General features: G+C 34.0%; 1 protein-coding gene across 3 annotated transcripts; it reads right to left on the bottom strand.

Moving 5' to 3' along the window:
* Positions 1–3596: 3596 nt before the first annotated feature.
* On the bottom strand, positions 3597–12556 carry LOC142546146 (topless-related protein 4-like). Of its 3 annotated transcripts, none has more exons than XM_075653681.1 (26): positions 12465–12556; positions 12060–12164; positions 11529–11708; positions 11194–11307; positions 10930–11088; positions 10656–10839; positions 10451–10574; positions 10230–10342; positions 9446–9614; positions 9238–9347; positions 9063–9132; positions 8863–8936; positions 8647–8742; positions 8016–8111; positions 7652–7779; positions 7317–7554; positions 7073–7240; positions 6900–6983; positions 6569–6712; positions 6228–6338; positions 5972–6151; positions 5353–5481; positions 5163–5258; positions 4651–4839; positions 4265–4431; positions 3597–4165 (listed from the first exon to the last, which is right to left on the bottom strand). In XM_075653681.1, exons 2-26 carry the CDS (start codon positions 12137–12139, stop codon positions 3970–3972), a joined length of 3399 nt encoding a protein of 1132 aa, XP_075509796.1. In that variant the 5' UTR covers positions 12140–12164; positions 12465–12556; the 3' UTR covers positions 3597–3969. The 3 variants fall into 3 exon arrangements, with proteins under 3 accessions (XP_075509796.1, XP_075509798.1, XP_075509797.1); XM_075653683.1 differs by having other exon boundaries at positions 10451–10565; XM_075653682.1 differs by lacking the exon at positions 12465–12556 and adding an exon at positions 12294–12442.
* Positions 12557–14033: the final 1477 nt, after the last annotated feature.

The raw sequence follows: 14033 nt of genomic DNA, 5'->3' as shown, positions 1-14033 counted from the left end.
CGGTGGAAAATCTTAGTTGTCAAAAATCAAATTGTGATAATATTTTATGCTAAATCACACATGTAAAACATTATCTCATGATAACTAAAAATTTTTTTGAATAAAAATCATTTTTTAAATATATTATTTTTTATGACATAATTGTTATTGAAATTTAATAATATAAATAAATTTCGAGTTTCAGACGATAGTAATTATGATATATTTAAAATATATCATAACTATTATTGTATATCTATATATAACTCATTAAAAAATCCATTCAAATAATTCAATAATTTGATATCTATAATTTTAAACAACTTGATTTGACCACTCTCTATAATTATCGTATTTATGAGAAAAGGAAAAAAAAATGTCAACCACATTTTATTTATTAAATAGTAATAGTAATGACAATTAGAAATTACTTTTTTCTAAGCATAAGATCACTATTTAAGTACAATAAGTTTGTGTGTGCTTTTTAAATATAACATTAAAAAAGATAATTATTTCATTATTAAAGATTCACACGTGCGAGACATGTGATTTTTTACGAGCACGTGCCTGACACGTGCTCTTTTAAGTAGGTTCGCACGTGCGAGACATGATTTTTTTTATATAGATTTGTTATTATACCCTTAAATTGCGAAACCACGACATTGTGCTGGTATGAAGATGGATTGATTCTACATTTTAACCGCAGCATAGAAGCAGTAAGAACACTCACACTTCCATCTTCGAAGTTCACGTATATGGTTTGGCTATCACAAGAATATGTAGCATATGTGATTTGACCACTTGCTTCAACACATAACCAACAATTTTTGCGCACTGTTTTAAACTTATCATATAATATCCACAAAAAATATCATTTTTTCTATGAAAATCGAAATAATGCAAGTTTTTGTTTTGATTTATATATTGAGTTTTTTTGGAATTTCGCATTAAAATATTATAAAAATTATTTATATGTGTCTTTCTTGCGTTGTGAGGTGAAGAAGAGAAAGAGAATGATGACTTGATTAATACATAAAGACACAAATTTTTGCACGACAGTTTCACTAGTTGATTTTGTGACACAGATCTCCTATTTGAGTTACTCAATGAAAAATATTACTGATTATTATAAATATGGTGACATATTTCATGAATAAAGATACGTGAGAACGTCTCACAAAAAACCTACTAATATATTAAAAAAAAAAAAACTTTCAAATGGGAACTATTTTGGAAATTAATTTCACTTTTAAAGAGAACCTTTTCCACGTCAATGGAAAATCTTAGTTGTTATGTTCTGATAATATTTTATTCTAAATCACACGCATAAGATTATATTCTGATACTTCAAAAAAATTGGAAAAAATTATATCTAAAACACATTACTGAATTGATAATGAAAACCAATTCACATCTTTACTTTTGATTGTTGTCAATGTCGGAGGTCATGTTTTTTTTAACGGATTTAATTTGTATGAAGATATTTGATATATGTATTACAAATTCGAATTTCAAGGCGATAAATATAGTGGATATTAAAATTATTAATATATTTTAAATAAATTAATTCGAACAATTCAAATAAATTTGATATCTATAATTTTAATCACCTCTATCGAACACTCCCTGGAACCGTGTGTTTATTAGAAAAGGAAACAAAACCCAATTAATCTTTTTAATTAAATAGTACTGGCATCAATGAATAAATCAATAAATCTCTTGGCGAGGTTATATTTAGATGGTGAACCATACCTCAGAGAAAATATTGGTCCAAGTAGCACTCCCGGTGCAGCCAGTTCCGACCAACCTCAAAGGTAAAATTTGATGGTGCATGCAAATAGTAAGCTCTCCCATAAACCAAACAAGGAAATCTACCTATGGCTTTTTTCGGAATTTTTGTTTTCTCGCGAGAAAAATATCGATAGAACTTAGAATAAAAGAGCACGTGTGAGTTATATATAAATTAGTTCGTGCTTTGCACGTGTATAAAAGAGCACGCACGTGTCTAGCACGTGTTAAAAAGAACACGTGTCTCACACATGTGAACCTGCATTAGTTCCCTTACGCTAAAAGACCATAGCATCGTGCCTGTGGGAATATATGAAGAGGGATTGATTCGACGTCTTAACCGCAGCGTAGCAGTAAAAACACGCACACTTCCATCTTCAAAGCTCACGTATAATCATGCTTGGCTACCACAAGAATACGTAGCATATGTGATTGGATCACTTGTTTCAACACATCACCACTATATATTTTTGTGCACGATATCCAAATACCAAAGTTGATTACCCCAAGAGACTCTTCCTGAACATGATTATATTATCATACAGTTTAAATTATCATAATATCAGAAAATAAATATAATTTTTTTCTGACAATCAAAATCGTGCAAGTTTTTGGAATTACGAATTAAAAGACCAAAAGTGGTTTACATGCGTCTCTCTTGCGTTAGGGGGGAATTAAATGTTTTAAAATCTAAAAAAAAAAACAGTATTCTCCATTGTTACGTAATCAACCAACAAAAATTTCAAAATATATACATTAATCTGTCGACATAAAATATCATAATTCGTCATCCCGAAAATATAATATAACCAAACCACATTACACCTTTTTGCCATCAGAAAAAATTAATAACTATCAACAACAAATTACAATTTCGAATATTTCTTACAGTTTACATTAGGACGATCGAGGATTGTGCATGAGGAACAACAAAATTTGTATCATTAAAATGAACTAATGGTCTAATTTCACATTTAATCCGCAACGACGATTCACTGAAAAATATAGTTTAGCTTAAATGGTAAACTACTGGTTAGCCGCAATCAACTTCCTGTAATAAACAATTTTTATCATGTCAACTACATATACAGAAATAAACAACATTTAGAAAAAAAATTAAACCAAGGCAAAGAAAATCACACAATTAAATTTAATCTAATGCATACTATCTTAATAATTGATTTAATGACTTATGTTTTGTCACATTAATCATGTGTTCATATGTTTAGATATGAACCCTTGGATGCATTTTAGATTTCAATTCATTAAATGAGATGATAAATATTTAGTATGAAAAAACAAAGTTGATACTAAAAAAAAAAAAAAAACAAATATGGGTAAAAAAAACAAATACAGGAAAATGCCCAAAAGTTCATTCTTCTCACCAATACATTTACCTGCAAATTCCGATAAAACGACAAAAGCTCCCGAAGTAGAATATTGCAATCATTAGCTTCGATAAAGAAAAAAATTATTACTATCGTTGAACAATGTCAATCAAACTACGAAGTTAAAATTATTCGTAGTACAATATAAAATCTTTTTAATAAATTATAATTTTGTTGCTCTTTACTTTTTAATTTATGGTTCTATACCCCTTAAAAATTCCAATAAAATTTTATTGTAATATCCAACTACAGGTTCCAACGTGCAACAAGCGTGTTCTTTTACAGCACAAGATCAATACCACGTGCGAGACACGCATTTTTTTCTAACAGGATCAAAGTATCGTGTGCGATGAACGTCCTCTTTTCTAATATAGTATTTGTTTCTAGTAACAACATATCGAATATGGCATAATAATAGCAAATATAAGTGTGAAACGAAAATTAAAATACCCCACCAAATCAATGACAATACTGCCCAAGAAAAATAAACATTATATCACATGGGAATTAGGGTTATCGAAAATAACAAAAAAAATTAATAAATAAAAGAAATCAAAGCTATAAACAAAATGGCTGACACTTCCAACCCACCCAACCCATCAGTCCTGTACCTTTCCGAACATTGAACATGACCATAATATTAACACCTCCAACTTTATTAAGATGTATCTAAATTTTCAACACTAGATTGTCAGGTTTCTAAACTGTGTCGACGTTTCTCTTGAGCGTAAGAACGATAGAACAAGTCCAATAAACGCCCATCGGTAGATTTCTTTGTCTGGTTTCTGGGAAAGGCTATTATTTGCATCAAGTTTTACCTTTGAAGTTGATCGGAACTTGCTGCACCAGAAGTACTCGGACCAGCACCATTTTCTTGTGGAGGTACTGTTCCCCATCTACCTTCAGACTCGATTGGCTCGAGTACACAGACTCCACCGTCACTAAGCCCCAAAGCAAATTGATTGGCTTCCGAGGGATGTGCTGCAATGACTAGCGGATGTACCCTTAAACTGCAAAACCATGACAGTGACCATTAGGAAAAAGGTATGTAGTTAAGAGGTCAAAAAGTTAAAACATAAAAAAATTATGAAAAAATTCATGATATGCACCCTGCGCTGGTGGGAATATATGAAGAGGGGTTGATTCGACATCTTAACCGCAGCGTAGAAGCAGTAAGAACACCCACACTTCCATCTTCAAAGCTCACGTATATTGATTGGCTATCACAAGAATATGTAGCATACGTGATTGGACCACTTGCTTCAACAGGTAACCACTATTAAAAGAAAAACTAATAAGAAAGAGTTGATATGATATTTAAAAAAGAGTACAACGAAGATGAATTGAAGTAACAATTCTCAGAAACAATCAATAACATTTGCCATCAAGGGGTTGGTTAAAGGCAAGAGCAGTGGTATGATGAAGTTTAGAACAAAAAGATCTCACAATGGTAAAGAATGTTATTTAAAAGATACAATTGTGCTGCAAGTCACACCTGCTTAAGGCATGCCAACTGCGGAGCCTCGTAAATTGCAATCTGTGTCTCGTGGACTACTAGTAAATGTGTTTGATCTTGGTGGAATAGTACACGAGTGTCAGCAAGGGGAGCGGTTGTTCGACCAGGTGGGGTTTGCAGGAATTTACTTGTTTTCTTCTCCCAGGCATCCGAACTCCAAACGCAAAGCTGTAAAAGTGCAAAGTTGTCAGGGTCTGAAGATGAATAAACAGAAAGCCAGATTAAGTGAACTCCAGTATGAATGGACAAAACAAAGCGGTAAGAAGACATAAGTCTTCGTGGAGTAGAACAGGTATGGAAACACAAAAGAGAGAATATTAGCCACCATGAGTTAGATGCTTCTATTTTAGTCATATATTTAAAAAAGATATGGTCATCATGTCAGGTTCAGCAATGGCCCCTTTTAAGGTGACTGTTGATCGGGATTGGAGTAATTATTTATAACCATCTCAAATCTTTAAATTGTAGGCATCTATAACAAATTTATTGACCTGAGAATCAGCCCCTGAAGATACAAGCACTTTAAGAGAGGCAGAGAAAGCAAGACCGGTAATCCTTTTCTGGTGTCCTATGAGCTTGACTTTAACCTGTGAAATGAAAAGTCCGTGATAACCGTATACTGAAACAACTTAATTTACTGTGCTAAAAAATAAAAGCAGATATTCATGCACTAGGTACTACCTCATCAACTCGCACATTGTATATTTGAATAGAGGAGTCATCCATGCCTATGGCAATGATGTTATTATCTTGAGGATGAAACGCAAGAAATGTTGCTGCAGGCGGTGGGGGCATAAACGTCGTCATTGTCTGTGAATAAGGAGAGAGCTCGTTACTACTAAGCAGCTTCAAATAGAAAAGTATAAAGTAAGGAAACCTTAAAACTGAAGTTTTCATTAGAGAACAACTCCTTTAAGAAAATAGTTTAGATATAACAATTCACACACTAAGCTTTTTAGTTCAAGCAAATGACAACAGACCACAGGTTTTGGTTATGCAAAGGAACAAAGACATGAATAGGCAGTCAATTTCAAAGTAGGAAATCATGTATCAAGCTCCAATGGCCTAATGTGAATCAAATCTCTGATAAACACTTCAGATCTCAAGCTTCTGTAAGCAAAAAAAACTGCAATTAGTGAAAACATCCAGACCAGAATAAATTTCGGATGACAGAACCCAGGACCCTACAGTACCATCAGCAATTCCTCATGCAGACCAGCTCAGGCTCGATGGTGGTTTGAGTTTCTTACTGTCAACATTCTGTGTAAGCTAGCAAGAAAAAGCTATGTAAACCCCTTACCTTAAAAGTCATCATGTTAAAAAGAGAAATTTTGCCTCCAGACGCTGAAAGGACATAAGAGTCGTTCTTTGACAGCGCAAAGCATGAAACCCCATCTTCAGGATTTGCATCACTGGTATCATTTGTCATCACTATCCCGCTAGCAGGTTGCCATTGTTGCGGCACGGTGTTAGCACTAGCCTACAAAAGTTCATTATTCATTAAAATATTGGCAGAAAAACATAAAGTGGATAATTTTTGTGAAATAAAGTAACACCTTTCCCGTTGGATTACGATCATTCTTTGGCCATTTCCAGAGTTTGTGCACCGCATTAGCAGCTAGTGCCAATATAGCAAATCCCGAATTTGTAAACATCAACTTTGAAACCTAATAAAGTTAAGATCATATTAGAGAGGTTTCACAGTTTTCAATTAACTAAATATGGAACGAATTCCAAACTCAGGACAAATTTCAAAATGGTTAATTAGATGAAACTTAGGTGATATCACAACTCTAAAGAGAAAATTAAGCTTCTAAATATCAACAATTCAGATAAAACTTATTATGCATACGATAAACCTATGGATGTGATAAAAAACAGGGGCTTCAACTCATACCTTCGCAGATGCTAAATTATCTGGGAGTCTCAAGGAACGGCACTGTGATGGCTCATTCACTTCTGCCATTTTCCAGATTCTGGATTTTTCAGCAGACTCGTCTGCAATCCTTGGCTTTTCTGCCAAATTTCGATTTTCTCCACCCTAAAAGAAATCATCATATAATGGGACTGTAAAGTGAACGCCCAAGGTAAATTGTGAATCTTAGTAATGTGGATCAATAAATCATTCACAGAAGAAAAAAATTTATGCATGTAGTCAAATACTTTATCAACTTGATAACACAGGGTGACAAAAGGATTCTTGTTTTCAAACTGAAAGAGAAGCATACCATTGCAACCAATGCTGTTACAGGAGCAACTCGATCAACAATGCTTGATCCAGTAGTAGCATTAACAACAGCAAATGAGGGAGACTGAAGACACAAGGTGGATTTCATCAAAAAGAGCAAATCAAATTAATAGAATCAAAATATAATGGTAAACACATGTGCTCACTGCTCACCTTTACAACTGTTGAGGAGGCCACCCTAGAAGAAGTGTCAAAAGGACTACTTTCAATTGTTCGTAGCAGACGAACACCATCCGCATTGGCTAAAATCTTTACAGAATTCTCATTTGTAGAGACAGCTAACATTATTCCTTCCTTGTTGAAACGGATACAAGGAGATGGCTATGAAAATTAAATAATACGTGTTAGTACCAACAAGTATTTTAAATTAGTTTGACTCTGTTTAAATAACAATTACCGGTAATCCACCATCGGCATCAGTTGTTGTCAATAAGTTGACATTGTCCATGTCCCAGAACTTAATCGTGAAGTCATCTCCAGCAGCCAAAATTCGATTTTTTAGAGTATCAAACTGCACTATTCCTCCTGCAGCTCGCTTGCTAAGACCAGTATAAGTACGTTTTACAGCTCCCTCACTTTCATTCCACTCCACAAGATATGAATCTCCTTCTTTGTTTGTCCCGCAAGAAAATAACCTGGATATCCATACACGAAGTAAACCGGATTTCTAGGATCTTAAAACTATAGTTGAATAATGGATAAAAACAGTAATAAATAATATGTTTTATAGACCTTGTTCCATCAGCACTATATGCCATAGTGGTGGATGAATGACCTGGTGCATCGTAGTCAACCCTAGAACCGAGGTTATCGTACAACCATGCCTTTATCTTCCCATCAGTCGCTGTGGAGAAGATGAACTGCAGGGGGATGTGAAGCAGTCAGCTACAATATCAATACTGTGGTAGCACATCTCATGCCTGAATTGGTCAACTACATGGCCAAACTATTTCATCATTGCATTTGTTCTTTAACAGGAAAAAAAGCTTTTTTCTTTTCATAGGGAGGTTTCAAAGCCTGGAAAGGAATTCCAGACTGAAAACCGCTCACCTATGGATCAGTCATTAGTTGTTCATATCTAAAATGGTGTTAATACCTGAATATTTTCTTTATGATGCGGACAGACAGAATGTACAGCTGCTTCATGGCCTGCAAACGTAAACTGTTTTGAACCTGAAGCCGCATCCCACACCTGTGCATGATGAAATTTCAGGCTGTCTTTTCCATTTTCTGAAAGCATGTCCATTTTTAAAAACAAAACCAACGTCATCCTTTTATTTTCGCTTTTTTTTTCTAGAGACTCTTTCTAAGGTCTCCCAACATAATAATTATTTTCAATCTGATTTTTCACTTTATATTCTTATACAATATAATATTTCAAAATTCTAAAATACCCCACACATTATTAAAAGTAAATCACCATATGAAAACTTAAATGATTTGCACCTACACTAAATTATGTTGCCTTCCAAAAACAAGATCCAACATGCACTTCTTTTCCAATTCATTATCAAAAAAATCATCTTCCAAAACAAGTATCTAGAAATTCAGAAACCAAAATCTGAACACACCCCAAAGTTTGACTGCAACATACCAAGATATCTCAATAATCCATTCACATACCCAAAAATAAACCAAGAGCAAAGCAGACCCAAAAAAATGAAAAGAAAGTTCATAAACAATCCACCCTCGCTGTGCCACACAAGTGACTGATCAAAGACTCAGACCTTAATAAGCCTGTCCTCTCCACAAGTGACTACACAGAGCTGCTTGTTTGGGAAGGAGAAAGCAAGATCATTTACACTCCCAACATGTGCTTCAATCTGAAAAATATATTTAAAATTGATGTCAGTGGCACCTTGTTGATTGAGAGTAGTCGTATCAGAGGAGATTAATATTAGGAATTTGAAAGAATACAATAGATCAGTTACTAATGCACAAACCTCAAGGTGGTTTCTTAGGTCATCACCACCATGGTAGGAATATAGGTGCACAATGTGCTTGGAGTACGCAACACCTGCAGAAATCGATTAATACACACCACCATTCATGAGTTCTTTTCCTAAGTTCAGAGCTTAACTATTTAAAACAATTTAATATATTTATGGCAGGCAAAATAAACTAAAATTTCCAAACAACCTACCAAATAAAGAACCTTCAGGACTCCACATCACACGGTTTATCGATGCAGAATAATCATTGCCCAAAGATGTCTATAAAGGAATCAGAAAAAACAAGTCAGTTCGACAACAAAAATTCAATTCTGAGCTGGATGCAAAGGACCCTACCAACCATGCCTAAAAGATCCAGAATCATACCTGCAGTGCCACTGAACAAGCCCCAAGATCCCATACCTTGAAACTTCTGTGGCAAATTCTATTTCTGCCACCCAGTTCCCAAACCATAACATCTCCCAAATTTGTCCCGACTGAAAGAGAAAATCAAATAAAGATGATCAGGCTTCATATAATATTCCATGAGAAAATTAGCTTAAAAATAACATGTATCGAGTGTGTAAGCACCAACCAAGAAGTAAAACTTGTTGTACTGGATGAAAATCCATACTCTTGACGGCAGAACCCTGACTGAGATTCATCATCATGGTCTTTGGCAACTCCTCGGATGAGGGTGAGGTATGCCCATGAGTTTGACTGGAAAATCCAACAGGCAAAACATTGACAGGTACATTATTGACCTGCAAAAAAATCGTTCAGAGTGAATTTGTCCTTCATATAGAAATTTTACTTATGCCACAACTTTCAATTTTAGGGTCTGTAAACAATTCGATTTACTATTGATGATGAAAAAAACTACACCAGAAACACATAACTTGGGCCCCACTTGTTTGGAATACTCAATCAACTCAGCTAACCTAAAAATTCATAATTTGAGATACATTTAAAATTCTTCGCTCAGAATATTATTCTTTTCAAAATGTTTGATCAAATCGTTCAAACACTTCAAAACAACTATTCAAAACACAATTATTGCATGATGACACATTCTTTCCACTTTTTCGAACAGGCATATTTTTATTTCATCATTTCACTCAATCAATTTACAATACAACTTTATTATGTATTGCATCAATTTTCAAATTTGAATTCAAATGCAAATTCAAAACAAAAATCATATTCTTCGAAGCCTTAGAGTTTGACAAACTGAATTGAATTGAAAGCCCAATCCAATGACATCATTAAAATCCAATTTTTAGGAGTCATAGCCATCTAAATTCAAGTTCCAAATAAGAGTGATTGAGTGTCGATTCTTGCAAGGATGAGAAGAGAAACTTAAGATTCTAACACCATACTTCGTCTGGAAATCCAAAAGGTCTCGTTCTTTTCATAACATGCTCTGAATCGGCAGTCTGGTAATCCATTGCCAGGTTAATCATTGGAGGAGTCCTAGGGCGCTTTAGTAAACCTGTATCAGTTAAAAACACTAAGATATAACATGTGATGTAGCGCTAAAAAACAGGTGACAGAGGAAAGAGTTTAAGTTAACAATTAGTAATTTGAAATAAAAATATACCAGCATTATTTTGTGGGTTGAATCCAATGGGACCGGTAGAGGAGGACGGATGAGGAACCTGAGAGGGACTAGCCATCCATCCAGCAAGAGGAGTTGGCATAGGACCTGGATTTGGCTGAAATGACTTGACAAACAGAGCAATATTTATGCTTTCATATCTCAAGAGTTGTAAACAAGTAGAACTTCTAACATTCTATCTACTTACGCCATGCGTGGTCAGAGGTGGAAATGCCCCTGGCTTGGGAACAGCTCCCATAAGATGGTTGGTGACAGGGGATGGCGCCCTTGCACCATTTGGCTGTGATGGACCACATGAATGGTCCACAAACAATGTTTTAATATCAGGATTGGGCTTCGGATTCTTACAAAGCTGATGCTGCCAGTTCAAACTGCAACCAAATACAGAGTTGCGTAAGAGCATAGGATTGACTACATCAACCAGGAAAAAAATGACATTATCACAATCCCAGGAAACAGACCTCTGATTGATTAGTGTCCTCAATCTTGAATTCTTCAAGCTGGGAAAGTTCAGCTTCTCACGAAACAGAGGATTTGCCTCTATCAACTTTTTAAGTTCAACAAGCATTATACCCCTAGCAGTCTTGGTGTCCCCATACTTGGACAATTGTTCATTCTCTCTACATGTTACCACATTCAGATCAATATCTTCAAAACAAAGAAGGATGGTTCCCATAATGGAACTAGAAAACCATAACAAGGGAAACTACACGTTCTTTCATTACCTAAAGTTCTCAAAGGTCAACAACTGCGTTATTTCTTTAAAAAGATCTTCATTAAATGACGAGAATACTTTCAAGTCTTTCACCAGAATGTCAACAGCTTTTGCACGATCTTTCCTGTATTTAATAAATATAATCTTAAATCCAATACATAAAATCCACAAAAATATAAAACTTAACACAAAAGCTGACTAAGATAATAAATGGTGTTACATTAAAATGAATCAAAATGAACACTCACTTGTCCAAGGCTTCAACATATGAATCCACAAAAATACAAACGCTGACTAATATGATAGTTGGTGTTCATTAAAATGAATAAAAACGAACATACTCACTTGTCCAAAGCTTCAAGGTACTTCTGCTTTCGTATCTCAAAGAAGATTTTCATAGAATATCTGTTATCATCGACTTTTGTGAAGCCAAACAAATACTTTTCCACGTTTTCCCATTCTCCATTTGTCACCATTTCTTCAAAATATCGCATATTGAAGAAAAAACCGGATTCTTGCTCCAATCTGAAATCATAAAAAAGCTAATCAATTCCTAGTAAACAGTTTAAACGCATAAAAAACACCCTAAACCACTCAAATTATTCAGCACCTTACAAAAAGTAAAAAGAAAGAAACAACGGAACACCCACACAACACTTCCTAAAATGAAGTTACCAAGTCAATTAAATTGTCCAAATTAGACCATGAGATTCAGCCAACGTACAATTGACGCAAAGTCGCCAAATGTCTAAAACAACGCCACCATTTTCCATCAAATACTAATAATCCCATTCCTCATTTCCCAACGACCCCAGACAACCAAATTAACCACCAAAAGGGGAAAAAAAATCAATATTCAGAATAGTAAACCCCTACCTGTGAACAGTCTCCTTAAACTTCTCCTCATCAAGAAACTGGAGTATCAAAAACACTAGCTCTCTGCTCAACGACGACATGCTCTGCTTCCCCCAGTCAACACACCTGCTCCGAAACCCAAAATCAGACAAATCAAAAACCAAATTTAAAAAAACAAACAAACAAACAAAATTTCCAAATCAATTGCCAAAAAAAATCACCACCAAAACATGAAAGAAAAAAAACCCCCAGAACCTCAAATAAACACATGTACGTATAAAAGCTTATGCGTTCTCTAATATAAGCTGCACATTCAAGAGTGGGTGTTCGTGTGCGCGTGCTTCTATCCCTGTAAGCCTCTGTGTGTGGATATATATGCGGAGAGAGAGAGGGGGGGATTGTTAGAGAGAGAGGAACAGATCTTACAACAATTTTTTGCACACTTTCTCTCTCTAGGGCTTTTGGGAAGAGATTTGATGTGGGAAGAACAGACCCAAATGTCACAATTAAATAGACAGATCTGATAAGTGCCATGTCTTATAATAAGTCCTTTGACTTATCGGAATATATATTTTTTTAAGATGTTGTACTGATTAACTTCCCCGACAACCAATTATGTTCATTGAATTTCCGAGATTTCGAGGCAAATTTACTTTTAGGAGGGTTTCATGTGTGCACATCCTCACCATACTTAAGGTGCACCCCCCTCATTTTTGCGCAATATATTTATCTATATATTTCCTATTGAATTTGTATCATATCTTTTTTACGACGGAATTGCAGACGTAATTTTTTTATGTCAACATGGTAAATCTCTTAATTAATGTAATAGTTTTCAAATTATGTTATTCAGGTAAACGTTGGACAAATTTTGTGTGATTAGCTTGCCGTGAAAAATGTTGATAAAGAGAATCAAACTCTTGATCATTGGTCAAACAATTATCTAATTCACCGATTCGAACGCTTAATTTTGCATATATTTAGGGAGAACAAACAAATAAATTATTTAGGGGAAAAATTTGTAAAATTTATTTGATTTTATTATCGTGAATGATAAAAAAACATGCCGCGTCACAAGAATAATATGTAGTTAATCCGTTGGTGCAATGTTCATAATATGAAATATGACAAATATGACCCACCAAATCGAAGGAGGATTTATTTTTCAGAAAATCGTGCATTTCAGTCCGACTAACTTCTATCAAAGTTGTTGGAAAAGACAAGGACTCAATAAATAAATATCGAACTTAATATGTATAATATAAACGTAATACGTAATCTGTGTAATGTCTATAAATGAGATTAGGACTCTAAAGAGGGAATGCGAAAATAAATATTGAAAATTTTTACCCTAAAAAAGGTTATTTTAAATATCTCTATATGATCAAATTTTTATTATTTTATCAAAAATTATAACTATTTGTGAAAAATATTCAAATATTTTGAATCACGATAGTCTAAACAAAATATCTATATATTTTTTTTTTCTAAAAGTGACAAATAATCGGTTTCAAACAATCTCACTCATGATCATGACATCAGCTTGTGACTTATGGGAGTTAAATATATGATTATGACTTTATATAGGAGAAAGAAAGTATTTTATATGAAAACATAATAAATCGAAGCAAACTAAAGTCAAAATAATAATATTTTCTATCGATTATTTTTACATATATATATAATATCAAACAGATATGTTCACTGTGTTTTATTGGTGACATAAAAATAAATAATATAAATACGTTATACATGCTAGAGTGAGTAAACAGCTAAATTATTTGGAATTATACTTGAAATTCAAAAAATTATTGATACACGAAACTCATAAATTTATGTTACTATTTCAATTATATGTACTTGACTCAAAAAATATCATGAATCTGAAATGATAAAAACGCGTGAGACTAGAGAACTCAAACTAAATTTTATGATATTGTGACTGAATATTCTCAAGTTGTATTTAATATCAAATACTAAATCCCCTGAAACAAT

Source organism: Primulina tabacum, chromosome 5 (genome assembly GCF_025594145.1).
Source record: "Primulina tabacum isolate GXHZ01 chromosome 5, ASM2559414v2, whole genome shotgun sequence".
NCBI classification, from domain to species: domain Eukaryota; kingdom Viridiplantae; phylum Streptophyta; class Magnoliopsida; order Lamiales; family Gesneriaceae; genus Primulina; species Primulina tabacum.
This window is presented reverse-complemented; position numbering and strand designations above follow the sequence as displayed.

What these genes read in the sequence shown, in the direction of transcription:
- LOC142546146 (XM_075653681.1), bottom strand. Translation starts at nt 12,139, where the DNA reads ATGTCGTCGTTGAGCAGAGAGCTAGTGTTTTTGATACTCCAGTTTCTT. An exon ending in ATGCCGATGGTGGATTACCG is followed by an intron (nt 7,241 to 7,316) that starts GTAATTGTTATT and finishes TAATTTTCATAG; the next exon opens with CCATCTCCTTGTATCCGTTT. An exon ending in CCTCCTCAACAGTTGTAAAG is followed by an intron (nt 6,984 to 7,072) that starts GTGAGCAGTGAG and finishes TTGTGTCTTCAG; the next exon opens with TCTCCCTCATTTGCTGTTGT.